General features: G+C 42.1%; 1 protein-coding gene and 1 non-coding gene across 2 annotated transcripts in view; one reads left to right on the top strand and one right to left on the bottom strand.

Annotated features, from left to right (window-relative positions):
* The window catches only part of RAF1 (Raf-1 proto-oncogene, serine/threonine kinase), a gene marked incomplete at its 5' end in the record, with an annotated part of 79,909 nt that overhangs the window by 34,076 nt on the left and 22,944 nt on the right, over nucleotides 1–22,889 (bottom strand). The window contains 1 exon segment of the mRNA NM_001133258.1: nucleotides 796–1,028. Within this exon segment, the coding sequence (NP_001126730.1) occupies nucleotides 796–1,002 (207 nt within the window).
* Nucleotides 14,982–15,082, top strand: LOC112132928 (small nucleolar RNA U13). Its single transcript, XR_002914629.1, has one exon. It is a non-coding gene; the product is annotated as a small nucleolar RNA U13 (small nucleolar RNA).

Raw genomic sequence — 22,889 nt, forward strand, 5'->3', positions numbered from 1 at the left:
CCCCGTCTCTACTAAAAACACACACACACACAAAATCAGCCAGGCGTGGTGGTGTGTGCCTGTAGTCCCAGCTATTTGGGAGGCTGAGGCAGGAGAATCACTTCAACCCAGGAGGCAGAGGTTGCAGTGAGCTGCACTCCAGCCTGGGCGACAGAGTGAGAATCCGTCTCAAAAAAAAAAAAAAGAAAATAAATTTTCTATCAGAAAACCTAGTGGCAGTGTCCTGCCATGATGCCAATATGAACCTATCACTGGTACTACAAAAATAAACTATGCAGAACTAAGTGGCTGGTGTCAGTGCCCTGAAAAAGAAGATTCCATGATTTCTAAGCTGCCTCCACACTGGTCCTGGGCCTATGAAATATACAAAAATAATTTTTTCTATGTAATTTTACTTTCTTCTTTATACTTGATTGTAATATTCAAAAAGCTTTAGGTGAATATTTTAATAGAAGAAATAAAATGTCTTCTAAAATAAGTAGTTGGAAAGGCCTAGAGATTTTTCAAAGAAAAGTCTTTGAAACATACCCATAAGAATGTACTATTTGTTTGGATGAAGTGGCACAAAGGAAGACATTCCAGGCAAGAGTAACAGAAGGAAGGCCAAGAGGTAGGAAAAAATAGGGGGTGTGGAAGGAACAGCAATATAAAGAAATAAATCTGCAGTTAGAAAAAAAACAATAAAGACCCTAAATGACAATGAATATTTTGCCTCTTTAAGTTGAACAACACGATCCTTAATGTGTTCCACAGGCAGATACACGGCTAAATTTCCTAAGTAGAATGTTCACATACCACTGTTCTTTGCTTGTTCGGCAAGAAAACACGGATAGTGTTGCTTGTCTTAGAAGGATCTGTGAGTTTGCCATCATCTGATGCCCGGCGCTGATAGCCAAACTGCTGAACTATTGTAGGAGAGATGCAGCTGGAGCCATCAAACACGGCATCTTTGAATCCAAAACCATTGCTGATCGTCTTCCAAGCTCCCTGTATGTGCTCCATTGATGCAGCTTAAACAATTCTTAAACCTGGTAAGAAACACAAATAATTGTAACTCTAGAACAAAAGTATTTAACCCAAGAACACAATACATAAAGAGTAATTATGAAAATAGCACTGTGTGGGTTTTTAATGATACCTCCTGCATTCATCAGCAAAGAAGAGTTTCTTTAATAGTACATTTCCATAAAATATTTCATAGATGAGGAAAATGGGACCAGCAGTTAAAAGAGTTAGCAAGGGACTGCCGGGCACGGTGGCTCACGCCTGTAATCCCAGCACTTTGGGAGGCCGAGGTGGGTGGATCACGAGGTCAGGAGATGGAGACCATCCTGGCTAACACAGTGAAACCCCATCTCTACTAAAATTACAAAAAATTAGCCGGGCATGGTGGCAGGCGCCTGTAGTCCCAGCTACTCGGGAGGCTGAGGCAGGAGAATGGCGTGAACCTGGGAGGCGGAGCTTGCAGTGAGCGGAGATCATGCCACCGCACTCCAGCCTGGGTGACAGAGCAAGACTCCGCCTCAAAAACAAAACAAAACATTTAGCAAGGGACCAGGCACAGTGGCTCATGCCTGTAATCCCAGCACTTCGGGAGGCCGAGGCCAGCGCATCACTTGAGGCCAGGAGTTCAAGACCAGCCTGGCTAACATGGTAAAATGCTGTCACTACTTAAAATACAAAAATTAGCCAGGCATGGTGGTGGGTGTCTGTCATCCCAGCTACTAGGGAGGCTGAGGCAGGAGAATTCACTTGAACCCAGGAGGTGGAGGTTGCAGTGAGTCGATATCGCGTCATTGCACTCCAGGCTGGGGGACAAGAGCGAGACTCCATCTCCCAAAAAAAAAAAAAAAAAGCCAACTTGGAACATGAGCCCAGGTCTCAAGACTTCTCGTCTATTACTTTTTCAATTACATTTCTCTTCTTCCTAAGCAACTACCCTTGAGTGTGAGCAACACATTAGTACTATGAGAAATACCTGCAAAAAAGTGTAAGCCATAATTTATGACTTCAAGGAAGAAAAACTAATATTTCTAGGATGTATTTTAGGCACTTTATAAATTATCTCAAGCCGGGCGTGGTGGCTCATGCCTGTAATCCCAGCACTTTGGGAGGCCGAGACAGGTGGATCACAAGGTCAGGAGATCGAGACCATCCTGGCTAATACGGGGAAACACTGTCTCTACTAAAAATACAAAAAATTAGCCGGGCATGGTGGCAGACGCCTGTAGTCCCAGCTACTCAGGAGGCTGAGGCAGGAGAATGGCGTGAACCCGGGAGGCAGAGCTTGCGGTGAGCTGAGATCGCGCCACTGCACTCCAGCCTGGGGGACAGAGAAAGACTCCATCTCAAAAAAATAATAATAATAAATTATCTCATTTAATTTGTGTAAGAACCCCAAAGATTTTCTTTCCTTTTCTTTTTTCCTTTTTCTTTTTTTTGAGACGGAGTCTCACTCTGTCGCCAGGCTGGAAGTGCAGTGGCGCGATCTTGGCTCACTGTAACCTCCGTCTCCCAGGTTCAAGCGATTCTCCTGCCTCAGCCTCCCGAGTAGCCGGGATTACAGGCATGCACCACCACGCCCGACTGATTTTTGTATTTTTAGTGGAGATGGGGTTGGCCATGTTGGCCAGGATAGTCTCAATCTCTTGACCTCGTGATCTGTCTGCCTCGGCCTCCCAAATCACGCCTGGGATTACAGGCATGAGCCACCGTGCCCAGCCAGGTTTTTAATCCCTTCCTCCATCCACACTTTCTTTTTAATTAATTTATTTTCTGAGACAGGGTCTTGCTCTGTTGCCCAGGCTGGAGTGCAGGGACATGATCACAGCTCACTGCAGCTTCGATTTTCCAGGCTCAAATGATCCTCCTACCTCAGCTTCCCAAGTAGCTGGGACCACAGACGTGCATCACCATGCCCAGCTAATTTTTAAAAACAGTTTCTTTGTAGAGAAAGGCTCTCACTATGTTGCCCAGGCTGGTCTTGAACTCCTGAGCTCAGGCAATCCACTCTCCTTAGCCTCCCAAAGTACTGGGATTACAGGTTCAGTCACTGCAAACCCTTTCTTTTTTGGACACAGAAGTCATGCTACTTGCCCAAGAACACCCCAGCAGTGGGTAAAATAACCAGATTCCTTATCTGTTTAAATTTAAAGTCCATGAATTTTCTACCATAACATTCAGAGTTCAGAGTTCAGTTCATGGTCAGAAACCATGTAGACGTAAGAGGGGTAGGGTTTCCTCCTTTAGAAAACTTTGAGGTTGATAAGGAATCCCATCTTTTCAAGCCTTCCTCCTTCAGAAACTTGTTTTATTATTAACAATAGCTACCATTTACTAGAAGCTTACTATTATGAGGCAGGATACATAGCATACATTCCAATCATTATCCACCTTAATACTTACAGTATTACTCTAGGTAGGAATTATGTCCCCATTTTACAGTTGAGAAAATTCTCACACACACAGCTTGTAAGTGGCAAACTGGGATTCTGAACTGGGCTGCACTGACTCCATAGCCCTTACCTTCCCATATATAACACTAACACTCAAATCATTTTAGTCAGAGCTGAAATGGCCTAGAATTAAAGACCACAGAATCCAAACCTTGTTTTCAACCAAAAGTTTCTAACTTAATATCCACTATATGCTAAATCACATCACATGCCCAAATCAAGAGGGAGATTAGATATTTAGTATTCTTAGATGACAGCTAAGAAAACCAAAGAGGTTTAGAGACAACTGAAGATCACAATATGGAGTTATTCTCATACAGTCTTGGTACATTCTTTTTGGGAAAGAATATGGTAATATCTATTAGAAGTTTGAAATGTTCTTAAAGAATGATCTAGTATTCTACTCCAGAAATTTGTCCTACAGAAGCCTAAGACAAGTGTATAAAAACATGTGTAAGCATATTCCTTGCAGCACTATTCATACCCTTGAAAAACTGTGGTAAAGACCAAATGCCTAGCAATAGGGATTAAATAAACCATGTTAATATCCATGTGATAAAGTAGATCCATATATACAGAGATGGGAAAAGATATCCAAGACAACAAAAAATGAACAAAATATATAGTCTGAACCCTTTAATATTAATTGACAAAGAGGGAGGGAAATCTAGAAATAAATAAATGGATAGGGAACTCTAGAATTAAAGTGTTAACAGTAATCATTTCAGCAGGACTGTGAAGGGTTTTTATTTTCTACATTACTTACTTTTTGTTTTTATATTTTACTATTACACTATAAACTTTTATCGGCATATTTTATTTCTGTAAGAGGGGATGACAGAACAAGATCTCGCTGCCTCCTGCCTCTAGAACCTCAACCTGAGCCCTGACTCACTCCTACCTAACTCTATCCCCAGGTTACTGTGAGGTCCCTTCTTAGGAGTACACACAGCTCTTTTTTCTAGATCTTTGAGTTTTTTTCCAACTAAAAAGGAAAAGATGGAGGAGCTTAAGACCAGATAACAGAGAAATAGATGAGGGAAGAGACAGAAGGCAGACTCATCTGAGCATCTCACTAGCCTGAAATGATACAGCTCCTAATGATCCATGTAACAGCCTGAACAAGCTTAAAATGCAACTCATTGTGTCACTCCCCTGTTTTAAAACTCAGAATAAAATCTAAACTCCTTGACAAGGCTTTGTCTAAAGGCCTTCTTTCATTACATGCCAGACTTTGTGCCTCAAGACTTCTGAACTTCGTGTTTCTCTTCACCTGCAAGGCTGAAACCCCAAAAACAGGCAAGCTGGTTTTTTCACATCTTGTCTCCACCCAAGAAACATCTCTTTAAAGAGGCTTTCCCTAACCACACTAGCCAAAATAGCCTGCTCTCCTTCTGCCAATTAATACTGTTTCATTTTCTGCATGGTACTTATGTTAGATAGTTTTCAAGTTTTAGTCAGTCCCCCTACCTTCCTTCTGCTCCATAAGGGCAGAACCCTGCCAATCTTGCTCAGTATCTGGAATACAAAGGCGCTCAAATATTTACTAAATTAAGGGAAAAGCCAAAATAATGCTACAAAAACAGTAATGTTTTTAAATAGAAAAGACCTGTCAAAAACTATCAAATGTGAATCAAATCTCCATTTAGTGGTACATCTTTAAAAAATACTTTGTCAGCCGGGCGCAGTTGTTCACACCTGTAATCCCAGCACTTTGGGAGGCCCAGATGGGAGGACTGCTTGAGGCCAAGAGTTCAAGACCAGCCTGGTCAACACAGCAAGACCCTATCTCTAAATTTAAAAAAAAATTTTAATTACAAAAACAGTATTTTGTTTTCCAGCAAGATGAACTGTAATGAATTTTATTTTATATATATATATATATATATATTTTCAACTGAGATGAGGTCTCACTATGTTACCCAGGCTGGTCTTGAACTCCTAGGCTCAAGCGGTCCTGCCACACGTGTGCCCCTGCACCCAGCTTGCAATAGATTTTATTCTATATTCAACAGTGGGGAAAGACTGTATTGGAATTGACTGATTCCAATTGATTGGTGAAGAATCCACTGACGAGACTAAAATGTAACCTCAGCCCAAGAACAGTAATTTTACAATGAATTCTAAGTCTTGCAGGCACTCAAAATATAGTGCTGGTACTTAGAGAACATACTACAATAACTTTTAATAAAAAGTGACAAAATAAAAATACACCTGCTTTAATTCAAGTTTTAGATTATTTGTCATTCATAGTATTTTATTTTCTATCTCCATATCAAGACCACTTACAGCTTAAGAGGCAGGCTAAGGGTCGGGCACGGGGGCTCACGCCTGTAATCCCAGCACTTAGGGAGGCCGAGGCGGGTGGATCACGAGGTCAGGAGATGGAGATCATCCTGGCTAACAGGGTGAAACCCCGTCTCTACTAAAAACACAAAAAATTAGCCGGGTGTGGTGGTGGGCACCTGTAGTCCCCGCTACTCAGGAGGCTGAGGCAGGAGAATGGCATGAACCTGGGAGGTGGAGCTTGCAGTGAGCTGAGATCGCGCCACTGCACTCCATCCAGCCTGGGCGACAGAGCGAGACTCTGTCTCAAAAAAAAAAAAAAAAAGAGGCAGGCTAAGTTAATGTTTCCTAACCTTTTTCTTTTCTTTTTTCTTTTTTTTCAGGCAGTCTTGCTCTGTTGCCCAGGCTGGAATGCAGTGGCGCGATCTTGGCTCACTGCAACCTCTGCCTCCCAGGTTCAAGAAATTCTCCTGCCGCAGCCTCCCAAGTAGCTGGGATTACAGGCATGTACCACCACGCCTGGCTAATTTTTGTATTTTTAGTAGAGACAGGGTTTCTCCATGTTTGCCAGGCTAGTATTGAATTCCTGACCTCAGGTGATCCACCCGCCTCAGACTCCCAAAGTGTTGGGATTACAGGTGTGAGCCACTGCACCTGGCCTTCCTAACCATTTTCATGGCACATACTCATACAAACGATAGGTCATATTTGCAGAATATGCTGAAATACGCAGACAATGCTGCTTCAAGGGCCCTACAAGTTGTGTCAGGGAAGAGGGGTACAACTCTAACCTGTTAATCACAGAAAATTCTACTAAGGTATTCCTTTATCAAGGCAAACATCTGAAAAATCAGGGCAGACATCTGAAAACAAGGAAGAAAAAGCATCTTCTAAAAAAATCATATAGCAGCAACATACTTCAATCTTAAATGGAGATAATCAGAAACCCTGTTGATACTACCTTCAAATATAAGCATAGATCTAGCTTTTAATACTGTAATTTCTCTGACTAAAGGCCCCATGTTAAAAAAAATGTATACACAGACACACATACACACACATCCTAGACACATACTAAAACTAGCTAAGCCAAAGTGAAAATCAGCTTCTGCATGTGAAAGGTCTTTCAAAGTTCCACAGATAAGTTCTAAAATCAAATGCATTCTCTTATGAATGGAGAAATTTGTCATGTTGGAAAAGATCAATCATTTAAAAAGAGAGACATGTTGGCTGGGCACAGTGGATCACCCCTGTAATCCCAGCACTTTGGGAGGCCAAGGTGGGTGGATCACCTGAGGTCAGGAGAATTGCTTGAACCCAGGAGATAGAGGCTGCAGTGAGCCGAGATTGCGCCACTGCACTCCAGCCTGAGCAATGAAGCAAGACTCCAACTCAAAAAAACAAAAACAAAAACAAAACAAACAAACAAAAAAAAAAACAAGGAGCTCCTAAAAATTAGTAAAAGATGAACAATGCCATTGGAAAAAAACAGAAAATTAAATTCACAGAAAAGCAATACAAAGGCCAACAAACATATATGTTTATATATAAAGTAGGGAAACAAATATAAAAACTATTTTTAATATCAATTTGTAAAATTTATTTTATTTTATTTTTTTTTTTGAGGCGGAGTCTCACTCTGTTGCCCAGGCTGGAGTGCAGTGGCGCAAACTCTGCTCATTGCAACCTTCGCCTTCTGGGTTCAAGTGATTCTCCTGTCTCAGTCTCCCAAGTAGCTGGGATCACAGACATGCGCCACTATGCCTGGCTAATTTTGTGTTTTTAGTGGAGATGGGGTTTAACCATGTTGCCCAGGCTGGTCTTGAACTCCCGACCTCAGGTGATCCACCCACACCTCAGCCTCCCAAAGTACTGGGATTACAGGCGTGAGCTACTGTGCCCAGCCAGATTTGTAAAATTAAAAAGACAAAACATCTAGCACAAGCATTTGAAGTATTCTACTCTCACAGTAAAGAGTATAAACCACAGAAGTATAGCAATCTAATAGTATCTATTAACTATTTAAAGATTTAACTTTACATTTCACACCCAGCACTACACAAACACAGGAATGTTTCTAATACCAATAAACTGAAAATTACCTCAGACTCAAAGCCACAGAACTAAAATTGGAACAATTTAAGGCAGGACTGGTTTAAAAACAAGACCTCCTAGGAAAGAATATTGCTCCCAATACATTAGCTAAAGGTCTAACTGAAAGAATATTTACCCCCAGCTACTCAGGAGGCTACTCAGGATTTCCTGAGGCCAGGAGTTCGAGGCTGTAGTGCATGACTGCACCCGTGAAGAGCCATTGAAGTCCACCTGGGCAACACAGTGAGATCCCTTCACACACACACGAGTCATTTTCCATAATTTAAGAATAAGGTCAGTGTCATCTGTCACCAATACCAATACAATTTAATACTTCCAAGTACTATATGCGTAGTGTAATATCGAAAGTAAACCATACTGCAGGAAATAGATAAGCATTAAAAAAAAAGTAGGCTGGGCACGGTGGCTCACGCCTGTAATCCCAGCACTTTGGGAGGCTGAGACAGGCAGATCACCTGAGGTCAGGAGTTTGAGACCAGCCTGGCTAACATAGTGAAACCCTATTTCTACTAAAGATACAAAAAATTAGCCAAGCGTGGTGGTGCATGCCTGTAATCCCAGCTACTCAGGAGGTGGGAGGTTGCAGTGAGCCAAGACGGCGCCACTGCACTCCAGCTTGGGCAACATGAGCAAAACTCTGTCTCAAAAAAAAAAAAGGTAAACCAAACATTAAAAAAAAAAAATGTTAATTGTTCATGGGCTGGGCACCATGGCTCTCACCTATAATCCCAGGACTCTGGAAGGCTGAGATGGGAGGACTACTTGAGCCCAGGAGTTTAACACCGGCTTGGGAAACATACCAAGACCCCATCTGTACAAAAAAATTTCAAAAATTAGCTGAGTGTCATGGCATGCACCTGTAGACCCAGCTACTTGGGAGGCTGAGGTGGGAGGATCACTTGAGCAAAGGAGGTCGAAGCTGCAGCGTGCCACAATCACACAACTGCACTCCAGCCAAAGCGACAGACCGAGACCTTGTCTTTAAAAAAAAAAAAAAAAAAAAAGGCGTTGTTTAAAAGAATATTGTTAAGTATGTAATTTGAAGATACTTTGGTAACAAAAAGTTTATATGGAAACTAATTGTAAAATCACATTTCTGCTCAATGATAAAGTTTTTTTGTTTTCTGTTTTTTTTAAAAAGATAACTCTCTTCGCCAGGCGGGGTGGATCACGCCTGTAATCCCAGCACTTTGGGAGGCTGAGGCAGGTGGATTACCTGAGGTCAGGAGTTCAAGATCAGCCTGACCAACATGGTGAAACCCCGTCTCTACTAAAAATGCAAAAATTAGCCAGGGTTGGTGCTGCACGCCTGTAGTCCCAGCTACTCAGGAGGCTGAGGCAGGAGAATCGCTTGAACCCAGAAGGCAGAGGGTATAGTCAGCCAAAACTGTGCCATTGCACTCCAGCCAGGGTGACAGCGAGACTCTGTCTCCCAAAAAAAAAAAAAAAAAAAAAAAACCTCTTCATATATATAAAACAGTAGTAAAAACTTTTATTACCACAAAAGTTCCCAGGCTTTAAACATTTATTTGGTAAGACAGTCTGGGAACTTGTATTCTATAGGCAAAACATTTACCTTTTACATGCCAGAGAAGACATAGTGTAATCATAATTTATCATGATATCTAAACCATATAAATTATTTCAGAAGCCTACAATTTACTTAATACAAATTATTCTAGTCTATTACAGAAATTAGGTTTACCTGGTTCCAAGCTACTTCTCTCTGGATTCCTGACTTCCCCTGGTCACCCCTACCAATCATCACAGAATGCTTCAAAAATCAAAAGGCCTAGATTCTACTCTGTTTTGCCTTCCTCTACTTTGGCTACTATTCCATTAAAAAGTTACTACATGGGCCTAACCCCAAAATCAATCTCTGAAAGATACCAGGGGACGTTTTAGGACAGAAAAAAAAGGGATGACTCATAATTGCCAGTTATCGTAGCTTTCTGTAGTCACCTACTCTACATCTATCAATCATGAATTTATATAAACTTCTCTATAACTATTTTTTCTGGTCGACATTATTTCTGAGGGTGGTAGGTTCCCTAGGTTCACCAAAAAAAAAAATTGCCTTTTATTGGCTTCATGCATCATTCTGCCACCTGGACTTTGAGGATATATTTGCTTTAATCAAGCAATTCATGATTGTTATGGTGTAAACTCTTCAAAGCCATATCTTTCTATAATCTCTCAACTGCATTTATTCCCTATGTGAATATTTCTTTTAGAAAGTTAGAGTGTGGCCAGGCACAGTGGCTCACGCCTGTAATCCTAGCACTTTGGGAGGCCGAGGCAGGTGGATCACCTGAGGTCAGGAGGTTGAGACCAGCCTGGCCAACATGGCAAAACCCCGTCTCTACTAAAAATACAAAAATTAGCCGGGTGTGATGGCACGTGCCCGTAATCCCAGCTACTCAGGAGGCTGAGGCAGGATAATCGCTTGAACCTGGGAGGCAGAGGTTGTAGTGAGCCATTGCACTTCAGCCTGGGCAACAAGAGTAAAACTCCATCTCAAAAATTAAAAAGTTAGAGTGTAAAACTATTTCTATATTCAAGTTATAAAATGGGCTTACAGCCTGGCCAGGTACGGTAGTTCATGCCTGTAATCCTTGCACTTTGGGAGACCGAGGTAGGAAGATCACTTAGGCCCAGGAGTTTGAGACCAGCCTGGGCTAACCCCTGCACTTTGGGAGACCAAGGTAGGAAGATCACTTAAGCCCAGGAGTTTGAGACCAGCCTTGGCAATCTTGAGACCTCATCTCTACAAAATCTAAAAACTAGCCGGGTGTGGTGGCATGCACCTGTAGCCCCAACTACTTGGGAGGCTGAAGCTGGAAGATCACTTAAGCCCAGGAATTCAATACCAGCCTGGACAACACAGTTAGACACCTACTCTACAAAAAAAGTTTTTAAAAAAGTCATTTTTCCTACTTCATGTAACTCAACTCTACTAGTTTTCATGTATTTCATTATCGTGTTAATAAGAAAAAAATCTCAGTATATTATACTGTCATTCTTTTCTCAGGCACTGTAAGTTATTTTGTGACCTTATTTATCATTCAAATTTCTACTTTAAAGTAGAAGATACTTTAATGGATACACTGGCAGTAACTTCTATTCATATAAGTATGATGAACCTGAGACTATTTTTTTGGGGGGGCAGGGGGCATGGTCTCACTCTGTTGGCCAGGCTAGAGGGCAGTGGTGCAATCTTGGCTGACTGCAACCTCTGTTTCCGACGTTCAAGTAATCCTCCCACTTCAGCCTCCCAGGTAGCTGGGACTACAGGTGTGAGCCACCATGCTGGCTAATTTTTATATATTTAGTAGAGATAGGGTTTTACCATGTTGGCCAGGCTGGTCTCAAACTCCTAACCTCAAGTGATTCACCAGCTTGTCCTCAGCTGGGATTACAGGCATGAGCTACCACACCCAGCCAGTTCACTAATTTTTAAATATCATGACAGTTGTATCATAATTCCTCTGGATCATTTTAAATCAGCTGACCCACAGAAGTCAACCAAAAATGCAAAACCAATGAAACAATGGTAGTTGAAGAATCCACATGTTAATTATTAAAATTTATGTAAATAATTACGAAAAGGTGGCTATTGTTTAAGATGTAATATAAAATTAGAACCACAAGCAAGTGTCCATGAAAAAACACAAATACTTGACAAAGCTTGTTTGGCTATCTGAACAAAAACAGTAAGTGTTTGCTCTCTATTTTGGTACTCGCTAAAACTCACTAGGCAAGAAGATATATCCACCAAAAAATAAATTTCTTAAAACTGTATCAACTAAGCAGCAGCAACAATAATGATATTAGCTAATGTATTAGCTAATACAGAATGCTTATTATGTATCAGTTCTTTACATACAATATCCCTTTTAATCCTCCCAACAACCCCCTATAAGAGAAATTATCATTTTAGAGTGAGGAATCTATGGACCATAAAGGTTAACTAAAAATGTCCAAGGTTACATGGTATTCAGAATATTCACAAATCTCACCAGGGTTTCATCACACCATCACACATGTTAAGATCCGTGCATTTGTGGGAGAGGCGGTTCCTAAGATGAGGTGCCAGATTTCAACCTTGTGGCAGCCTACTCAGGCTTCCTGGTATCTGGCTCTTCCCTCTACTCTGATAATCTGTTTCTAATTATACTTTTATTTGTTTATTTTTCTAAGGCATGACCGGTCTGGGTCTGTCGCCCAGGCTGGAGTGCAGTGGCATGATCACGACTCACTGCAGCCCTGAGCCACATTCAAGCAATACTCCTGCCTCAGCTTCCTGATTAGCTGGGACTACAGGTGCACACCACTGAGTCCAGCTAATTTTTTATTTTCTGTAGAGACGAAGTCTCACTATCTTGCCCAAGCTGGTGTTGAACTCCTGGCCTCAAGTGACCCTCCCACCTCAGCCTCCCCAAAGTGCTAGGATTATAGGCGTAAGCCACTACACCTGGCCTAATTATATTTTTATTTACAATAAAATAAAAACTAAATTTGGGAAGGAGGATAAAGGGGAAGTTACTCATAATTTTAGGGATCCTAACACATTTTTTGGGGTATCATCTTCTAATATTAGAGGCACAATAAATAAGTATCAGTTCAAAATCTACCTCCACCTTTTATTAGCTGTATGGCCTGGCCTTTCACCAAATTGCTTACCTTTCCCATATACCAATTTTCATCACTTATTCATGCAATAAACATTACTGAGTGCCTACTACGTATCAGGCACTGTTCAAGATGCTTGGGCTACCTCAGGAACAAAACACAAGGATCCATGATCATAAGAGAAGCCTATCTTCTGGTGGAGGCATGCACAGTAAATTCTATGATAGTGGGTGATAAATGCTGGGGAAAGGGAGGCAGACTGCAATTACATAGTGAGGTCACAGTAGGTCTCAACGAAGAGGTAACAGCTGAGACTTGGAAATCAGTGAGTCTGACTTGCAGATAACTGAGAGAACAACATTCCAGGCAGAAAGAACAGCCAGTGAAAATCCTTTGTACAAGGAATGGTAAAAAGATCATAGAGTTAAGTGAGTACAATGTAGGGGAGCAGGGACAATGTGGGTAACATAATGCCTTGTAGGTTATTAAAAGGATTTTTTGCCTTTTACTGAGTGAAGTGGGAAGCCACTGAAAGGTCCTGAGCAGAGGAAAGGCACAAAAGGCACAATCTACCTTCGATTTTTTTTTTGGAGACAGGGTCTCACTTTGTCACCCGGAGGGAGTGCAGTGGCACGATCTCTGCTCGCTGCAACCTCTGCTTCCTGGGTTCAAGCGATTCTCCCACCTCAGCCTCCCGAGTAGCTGGGACTACAGGCACATGCCACCACACCCGACTAATTTTTGTATTTTTTGGTAGAGATGGGGTTTCACTGTGTTGGCCAGGCTTAAATCTTATAAGGATTGTTCCAGGCACAGTGATTCATGCCTGTAACCCCAGCACTTTGGGAGGTCAAGGTGGGCGGATGAGCCCAGGAGTTAGAGACCCAGTCTGAGCAACATGGCAAAACCCTGTCTCTACAAAAAAATTTAAAAGCTGGCCAGGCGTGGTGGCTCACTATATTGAAAATAAATGACATAGGCAGTTAGATATAGAATTATGAAGTTCAGAAGATGTCTGGGCAGAAGAACTGTAAAATAAAGATAATATTTATCTAATTGAGTTGTTACTAAATTGTTCAATAGTGGCCGGGCACAGTGGCTCACGCCTGTAATCCCAGCACTTTGGGAGACCAAGGCAAGCGGATCGAGAGGTCAGGAGATAGAGACCATCCTGGCTAACACGGTGAAACCCCATCTCTACTAAAAATACAAAAAAATTAGCCGGGCGTGGTGGCAGGCGCCTGTAGTCCCAGCTACTCGGAAGGCTGAGGCAGGAGAATGGCAGGAACCCGGGAGGCGGAGCTTGCAGTGAGCCGAGATCGCGCCACTGCACTCCAGCCTAGGCGACAGAGTGAGACTCCGTCTCAAAAACAAAACAAAACAAAATTGTTCAGTAGTGTTTGTAAAGCACTTAGCATTGCACCTAACACAGATAAACGATACTGTTATAGCTTCTATCCCACAGAACACCCACCACAAGAGATGAGAGAGGGTGGAAATTCAGCCCATGCTTCACTTGCTAGGCCATATGTCTGGTATACAGACAGCATAAGCATGAAGGATGGGGATCCTTCTAATTCACATGTAGAAGTTTTCCTGCTAGCTGAGCTACATCTCTGCAGAGGTACATCTGTTCAAAATGGACCTTTTTCTATTTAGTAATGGTGACTTTGGGGCTGTGGCCCTAATCCTTTTCCACATACACATGTACTTTCACACAACTACATTCTCAATCCAAATACTGTATCACAAGATTCTCCTTCAAATTTAATTTTAAATGTTTGATAATAAATTATTTAATTTTGGCAGGGCACAGTGGCTCACGCCTGTAATCTCAGCACTTTGGGAGGCCAAGGCAGGGGGATCACAAGGTCAGTAGTTCGAGACCAGCCTGGCCAACATGGTGAAACCCTGTCTCTACTAAAAATACAAAAATTAGCCGGACGCAGTGGCGCATGCCTGTAGTCCCAACTACTCGGGAGGCTGAGGCAGGTGAATCGTTTGAACCCGGGAGGCAGAGGTTGCAGTGAGCCGAGATCATGCCGTTGCACTCCAGCCTGGGCAACAAGGGCGAAACTCCGTCTCAAAAAAAAAAAAAAAAAGAGTAGGCTTGGGTGAACTGTCACAATAAACTTATTTTCTGAAGCAATGGATCACTGTCTGTTTTTTCTGATCTTTTAGGGCAGGGAGAAGTAGGTTTAACCCGGAAAAGGAGGGTTGTGCTACTACTTCCTCTTTCTTAAGTGCCAAAGCCTTCTAAAAGTTTAGAGAAGGTGAAGATACAGATTGATAAAGGCAACCAACAACAGTGGGTATAATCTTTCTAAGAATTCCACATTAGTCAGCTTTCCATCAGCACCTTAAAAGAAAGAGACTATTTTCTATTTTTTATACTCCTTGGACAAAAAGTAGAATTCAATAACCTAGTTCCCAAAGAGCTCTCTGAAACTCTTCTGAAACTCTGAAACTCTCTAAAACTCAGTCCCCAGGCTGATCCTTTTGTAGTTTATAAGCATGATTGAGTTTTCACACTCATGTGTGAGATGTGCCTTCTTCAAACCTTGTAATGACATGGACACATTACCCATCTGACGTAAAGAGGAAAAAAGAAAAAAGTAGTCCCAGGCTTATATTCCTGGAGAAGGTAAATTAGAGGATCTCTTGACTGGAGAATTCCAGACACAGTTGAGAGTATGAATACTGTTCTGCAAACTACACTAACTGAATCCTTGACTGCAGAAACCCCTTTTCCCCAGTGGGGCAACCAAACTCAAAGAAACTAAAATCTTTAGTTTCCCTTACCTTACAATAAAGCTCAAAGACAACAAATCTCATCCATGCACCCAAAGATTCCAATTTGTTTTTAATCTTATCTTTAAAAAAAAATAAAGAGGTTGCCAAGGAATATCAGACTTTTTAGGAAACCCTCGAACATGGATGATAAAGACCAAAACACACAGAGAAAAAAACCCACAATGGCCTGTAATCCAGCACTTTGGGAGGGTGAGGCAGGAGGATCACTTGAACCCAGGAGTTCAAGACCAGCCTGGACAACACAGTGAGAACCTCATCTCTACAAAAAATTATAAAAATTATTCCAACACAGTGGCGAACGCCTGTACTCCCAGGTATAGGCTGAGGTGGGAGGATCACTTGAGCTCAGGAGGTCGAGGCTGCCGAGAGCTGTGACTGTGTTGTGCCACCGCACTCCAGCTTGGGCAACAGAGAGAGACCATGTCTGGAAATTAAAAAAAAAAAAAGAAAGAAAGAAAGGAAAAGAAAAAAGAAAAAAATCCACAATGAAATAACTTGAACTATCAGATTAAAATAGCCTATCAAATGCCTAACACATTAAATTTCACAATAATGGAGGACCAGATTCCATAAACTTTTACAGTTTAAAAAAAAAAAAAAAAAAATACAGGCCCAGCGCGGTGGCTCACGCCTGTAATCCCAGCACTTTGGGAAGCTGAGGCGGGCGGATCATGAGGTCAAGAGTTCAAGACCAGCCTGGCCAACATGGTGAAACCCTGTCTCTACTAAAAAATACAAAAATTAGCCGGGTGTGGTGGCGCGCACCTGTAATCTCAGCTACTTGGGAGGCTGAGGCAGGAGAATCCCTTGAACCCAGGAGGCAGAGACTGCAGTGAGCCAAGATTGCGCCATTGCACTCCAGCCAGGGCAACAAGAGTGAAAACTCTGTCTCAAAAAAAAAAAAAAAAAAAAAAAAAAATCAGGAATCCGAATGACTTCAAACTCTTCAACAACACTAGAAGACATAATGGAGCAAAGCCTCCTAGATTCTGAAGGAAAACTATCTCTCCAATTTACAATAATCAGCAAAACTATCAGTGAGGGACAGAACTAGAGAAATATTTTCTGACATTCATGATTACAAAAATTTGAACCTCCATGATTCCTTTTTTTTTTTTTTTTTTTTTGAGACGAGTCTTGCTCTATCACCCAGGCTGCAGTGCAGTGGCATGACCTTGCTCACTGCAGCCTCCGCATCCCAGGTTCAAGCAATTCTCCTGCCTCAGCCTCCCAAATAGCTGGGACTACAAGCACACACCACCACGCCTGGCTAATTTTTTTTTTTTTTTTTTTTTAGTAGAGATGGGGTTTCACCATGTTGGCCAGGCTGGTCTCGAACTCCTGATCTCAGGTGATCCACCCGCCTCGGCCTCCCAAAATGCTGGGATTACAGGCTTGAGCCACCGCACCTGACCCATAATTCCTTTCTCAAGGGATTTGTTACAGGAATATAGCAAGAGAAAGACTTAGGATGTAGGAAACGGGACATCCAGCATAGGAAAAGAGAAGGAAATCTCCAGAAGGCCAATGGAGGGAAATCCCTGGATGACAACTGTGCACCGGATACAAGAATCCATAATTATGTGACCCCTTCTAGCAATTTCCAACTATCATCTACATAATGGCCTTTTTTCTTGAGAGTGCCAGGGAGGGAGGGAGGGAGGAAAGTGGTTGGAGGAAGAGCAGAGAGAGGGAAGGAGGGAGGGAAGGAGTAACAGAGAAGGGAAGGAAATAGCCCATATTTTCAAAGTTAGCCCCTTTAAGTATATTCTCTCCCCTTTGGAGGAGGTGAATGGTAAAACCTGTGCTAGGTCTTGAGATACTCCAGGTAGCTGAACAACAATAATAAAATAGTATAGCACCATAGTGTTTCCTAAAGCAGGGGATATATACCATTCATGGTTTACAAAATGATTATAAGGGATATGTATACAAGATATAAACTAAAACTGACATAAGGAAAAAGTCTCAGTTAGGTGCTAGTATATGTTTAATACTTCTTTAAGACTTTCTACTAGGGCAGCCACAATGGCTCACACTTGTAATCCCAGCACTATGGGAAGCCAAGGTGGGTGAATTGCAGGAGCTCATGAGTTCAAGACCAGCCTGGGCAATATGATGAAATCCTGTCTCTATTAAAAATACAAAAATTAGCTGGGCTGTGATGGCATGCACCTGTAATCCCAGCTACTCAGGAGGCTGAGGCAGGAGAATTGCTTGAAACCGGGAGGCGGAGGTTGCAGTAAGCCAGGATCTTGCCACTGTACTCCAGCCTGGGCGACAGAGGGAGACCCTGTCTCAAAAAAAAAAAAAAAAAAAAAAAAAGGCCAGGGGCCTTGGCTCACACCTGTAATCCCAACACTTCAGGAGGCCGAAGCGGGCGGATCATGTAAGGTCAGGAGTTCGAGACCAGCCTAGCCAACATGGTGAAACCCCATCTCTACTAAAAATACAAAATTAGCCGGGTGTGGTGGAACACATCTGTAATCCCAGCTACTCGGGAGGCTGAGACAGGAGAATCCCTTGAATCTGGGAAGCAGAGGTTGCAGTGGGCCGAGATCATGCCATTGCACTCCAGCCTGGGCAAAAAGAGTGAAACTCCGGCTCCAAAAAAAAAAGAGAGAGAGATTACTTTATAAATTTATTAGGCTGGGCGCGGTGGCTCATGCCTGTAATCCCAGCACTTTGGGAGGCCTCGGCGGGCGGATCACAAGGTCAGGAGATTGAGACCATCCTGGCTAACACAGTGAAACCCCGTCTCTACTAAAAATACAAAAAATTAGCCAGGCGTGGTGGTGGGCACCTGTAGTCCCAGCTACTCAGGAGGCTGAGGCAGGAGAATGGCATGAACCCGTGAGGTAGAGCTTGCAGTGAGCCAAGATCGCGCCACTGCACTCCAGCCTGGGCGAAAGTGCGAGACTCCATCTCAAAAAAAAAAAAAAAAAAAAAATTAATAATGTTTTTAGGCCGGGCGTGGTGGCTCATGTCTGCAATCCCAGCACTTTGGGAGGCCGAGGTGGGTGGATCACTTGAGGTCAGGAGTTCCAGACCAGCCTGGCCAATGTGGTGAAACCCCGTCTCTACTAAAAATGCAAAAATTAGCTGGGCATTGTGGTGGGCACCTGTAATCCCAGCTACTTGGGAAGCTGAGGCAGGAGAATCACTTGAACCTGGGAGGCAGAGGTTGCAGTGAGCTGAGACTGCGACACTGCACTCCAGCCTGGGCGACAGAGCGAGACTCCATTTCAAAAAAAAACAAAAAAAAAAAATAGCTGGGTTTGGTGGTACATGCCACCAAGCTACTTGGGAGGCTGAGAAATGAGAATCGCTTGAGGCCATGGTGGGAGAATCGCTTGAGCCCAGTAGTTCAAGACCAGCCTTGGCAACATAACAAGACTGTATATCTTTAAAAAAAAAAAAAAAAAAAAAACTGATTAAATTAAAATGCAGTAAGAATGGTTGCTCAAAAAAAAAAAAAGACATTTGCTACACTGGCTAGGTGCGGTGGCTCATGCCTGTAATCCCAGCACTTTGGAAGGCTGAGATGGGGAGGACTACTTGGGTCCAGAAGTTCAAGACCAGCCTGGGCAACATGGTGAAACCCCATCTCTACAAAAAATACAAAAATTAGCCAGGCATGGTGGCTTGCACCTGTAGTGCCAGCTACCTGGGGGGCTGAAAGGGGAGAATCACTTGAGCCTGGGAGGTGGAGGCTGCAGTGAGCTGAGATCATGCCGCTGCACTCCAGCCTGGGTAACAGAGCAAGACCTTGTCTCAAAAAAAAGAAAGAAAAAATATTTGCTACATCAATGAACAGCAGCGGCAACAACAGTTTCATTACATACTACATATCCTGGAGACTATACTGAACACTTTTGGTTTAGTAGATAAAAGAACAGGTACTGAGTTTGAAATCCAGCTTCACTACTTGGGCAACTCCATGGATCTAGGGTAAAGATAATAATGGTACAAACTTCACTAAATTGCAGTGAAGAATGAATAAGATAGTGTATATAAAGTACCTAATTTAGAGTCTGGCATATAAAAAACATTCTAAGTTAGCAAAAATTGTATAACTCCGCTATTAAAACAAATTCTTCAAGTGAAAAGCTGAACTCGCTCAATTTTTAAGTGTATTATACTCACTAGTAAACCTGGGAATTAGATTATCACCTAGGAACTAGGGTATGGGGGTTAACTTCAATCTTTCAACTTCTGAGAACTTCAGTGAATTCACGAACTTCCAGAAACTGAATACAGTGTATTGTATATATGCACACGTACATCTTTGTAGGTCTTGCTTCTATTAACATTCTTTTTTTGAGACAGAGTTTCGCTCTTTTGCCCAGCCTCCCGAGTAGCGGGGACTATAGGCGCATGCCACCACATCTGGCTAATTTTTGTATTTTTAGTAGAGACAGGGTTTCGACATGTTGACCAGGCTGTTCTGGAACTCCTGACCTCAGGTGATCCACCCGCCTCCATTCTATTAACATTTGAAAGCAATCTGTCCTCTATGGAGCACAGTCATTGTGTTCTCAAAACAAAAATCGAGGCTGGGCACAGTGGCTCGCAGGAGGCTGAGGTGGATGGATTACCTGAGGTCAGGAGTTTCGAGACCAGCCTGGCCAATGTGGTGAAACCCTGTCTCTACTAAAAATACAAAAATGAGCCGGGTGTAGTGGCACACGCCTGAAATCCCAGCTACTCGGGAGGCTGAGGCAGGAGAATCACTTGAACCCGAGAGGCAGAGGTTGCAGTGAGCCGAGATTGCACTACTCCACTCCAGCCTGGGCGATAGAGCAAGACTCTGTCTCAAAACAAAACAAAAAACACAAATTTTGACATATTATTAAATACCCTTTATCTGTTATTTATTACACTCAAATTAGCACTCAAATTCTTTAACTGTGACCTACAAGACCTTTCATGATGGCCTGGCCCCTTACCCATCAAACAGGACCTCCCCTGACCACCCTGGTTCAAATGTATCCTGCCCTTCCCCATCATTCTTCTCTTTACTCAGCTTTATGGTTTTCATAATAATTTATCACCATTTGAAATAATATTAGGTATCTGCCTACTCAATGATTATTGTCTGCCTATACCACTAGGTAGTATGCTCCAAGAAGCTAAGTTCAGTTCACCCTTATAACCCACTGCCTTTAAATAACTAGCATTTGGCAGGCTCTTAAGAGTTATTTCCTGAATGAGTAACATATGGTATCTGGGCTATCTGGCAAGTGGTGAGTTCTAACAAAATTATCAGTGCAGTCGTTTATGAACCACATTATGCCAAGAGACTATACTCAGAACTAGAACACCGACAACTGTGGAAAAACTGTAGAATCAGCATGGAGTAATTGTTGACTGGCAGTCAGCTAAGGAGCAGCCAGGATAATGGTTGGCTGGCAGTCAAAGTCATGTAACAGTTCATCAAACAAATCCCAAACAGACCAGCTGATAATAATACCCAATTAAAGCTACTATAGAATTCTACTTCAGAGGTATTTCCAAAGTTTGATTTACTACTATTGTTTGGCATTCCCTTCATAGTTGTTTTATATTACAAATAAAACCAAATACATTCTTGTTCATCTGTTCTGTCACAGTAAACGGTAAATATTTTCTACCTACTCACACATCTGATTTGTCCTAAACGTACACTGCTGAAAATAAAGGGGACTTTTAAACTACAGGGCTCCTGCTCAAGAAATGTAAAAATGGGTTGGGCATGGTGGCTCATGCCTGTAATCCCAACACTTTGGGAGGCTGAGATGGGCGGATCACCTGAAGTCAGGAGTTCGAGACCAACCTGGCCAACACGGCCTAAAAACACAAAAAAAGAAATGTAAAAATGTGTTTTTAAACATACATAAGATCATGTAGAATGCAAAAGAATGTACAGGAACATGATGGATTACGTTTATTGATTTGCATATGTTGAACCAGCTTTGCATCCCAGGGATGAAGCCAACTTGATCATGGTGGATAAGCTTTTTGATGTGCTGCTAGATCAAGTTGGCTTCATCCCTGGGATGCAAGGCTGGTTCAACATACATAATCCATCATAAAAACAGAACCAAAATCAAAACTACATGATTATCTCAATAGATGCAGAAAAGGCCTTTGACAAAATTCAACAGCCCTTCATGCTAAAAACTCTCAATAAATTAGGTATTGATGGGACGTATCTCAAAATAATAAGAGCTATTTATGACAAACCCACAGCCAATATCATACTGAATGGGCAAAAACTGGAAGCATTCCCTTTGAAAACTGGCACAAGATAGGGATGCCCTCTCACACCACTCCTATTCAACATAGTGTCGGAAGTTCTGGCCAGGGCAATCAGGCAAGAGAAAGAAATAAAGGGTATTCAATTAGGAAAAGAGGAAGTCAAATTGTCCCTGTTTGCAGATGACATGATTGTATATTTAGAAAACCTCATCGACTCCGCCCAAAATCTCCTTAAGCTGATAAGCAACTTCCGCAAAGTCTCAGGATACAAAATCAATGTGCAAAAATCCTAAGCATTCCTATACACCAATAACAGATGAACAGAGAGCCAAATCATGAGTGAACTCTCATTCACAATTGCTTCAAAGAGAATAAAATACCTAGGAATCCGACTTACAAGGGATGTGAAGGACCTCTTCAAGGAGAACTACAAACCACTGCTCAACGAAATAAAAGACGACACAAATGGAAGAACATTCCATGCTCATGGATAGGAAGAATCAATATCATGAAAATGGCCATACTGCTCAAGGTAATTTATAGATTCAATGCCATCCCCATCAAGCTACCAATGACTTTCTTCACAGAATTCGAAAAAAACTACTTTAAAGTTCATATAGAACCAAAAAAGAGCCCACATTGCCAAGACAATCCTAAGCAAAAAGAACAAAGCTGGAGGCATCATGCTACCTGACTTCAAACTATACTACAAGGCTACAGTAACCAAAACAGCATGCTACTGGTACCAAAACAGAGATATAGACCAACGGAACAGAACAGAGCCGCCGGAAGTAATACCACACATCTACAACCATCTGATCTTTGACAAACCTGACAAAAACAAGAAATGGGGAAAGGATTCCCTATTTAATAAATGGTGCTGGGAAAACTGGCTAGCCATATGTAGAAAGCTGAAACTGGATCCCTTCCTTACACCTTATACAAAAATTAATTTAAGATGGATTAAAGACTTAAACGTTAGACCTAAAACCATAAAAACCCTAGAAGAAAACCTAGGCAATACCATTCAGGACACAGGCATGGGCAAGGACTTCATGTCTAAAACACCGAAAGCAAGGGCAACAAAAGCCCAAATTGACAAATGGGATCTAATTAAACTAAAGAGCTTCTGCACAGCAAAAGAAACTACCATCAGAGTGAACAGGCAACCTACAGAATGGGAGAAAATTTTTGCAATCTACCCATCTGACAAAGGGCTAATATCTAGCATCTACAAAGAACTGTAACAAATTTACAAGAAAAAAATCAACCCCATCAAAAAGTGGGCAAAGGATATGAACAGACACTTCTCAAAAGACATTTATGCAGCCAACAGACACATGAAAA

The sequence above is a fragment of the Pongo abelii genome, chromosome 2 (genome assembly GCF_028885655.2).
Source record: "Pongo abelii isolate AG06213 chromosome 2, NHGRI_mPonAbe1-v2.0_pri, whole genome shotgun sequence".
NCBI classification, from domain to species: domain Eukaryota; kingdom Metazoa; phylum Chordata; class Mammalia; order Primates; family Hominidae; genus Pongo; species Pongo abelii.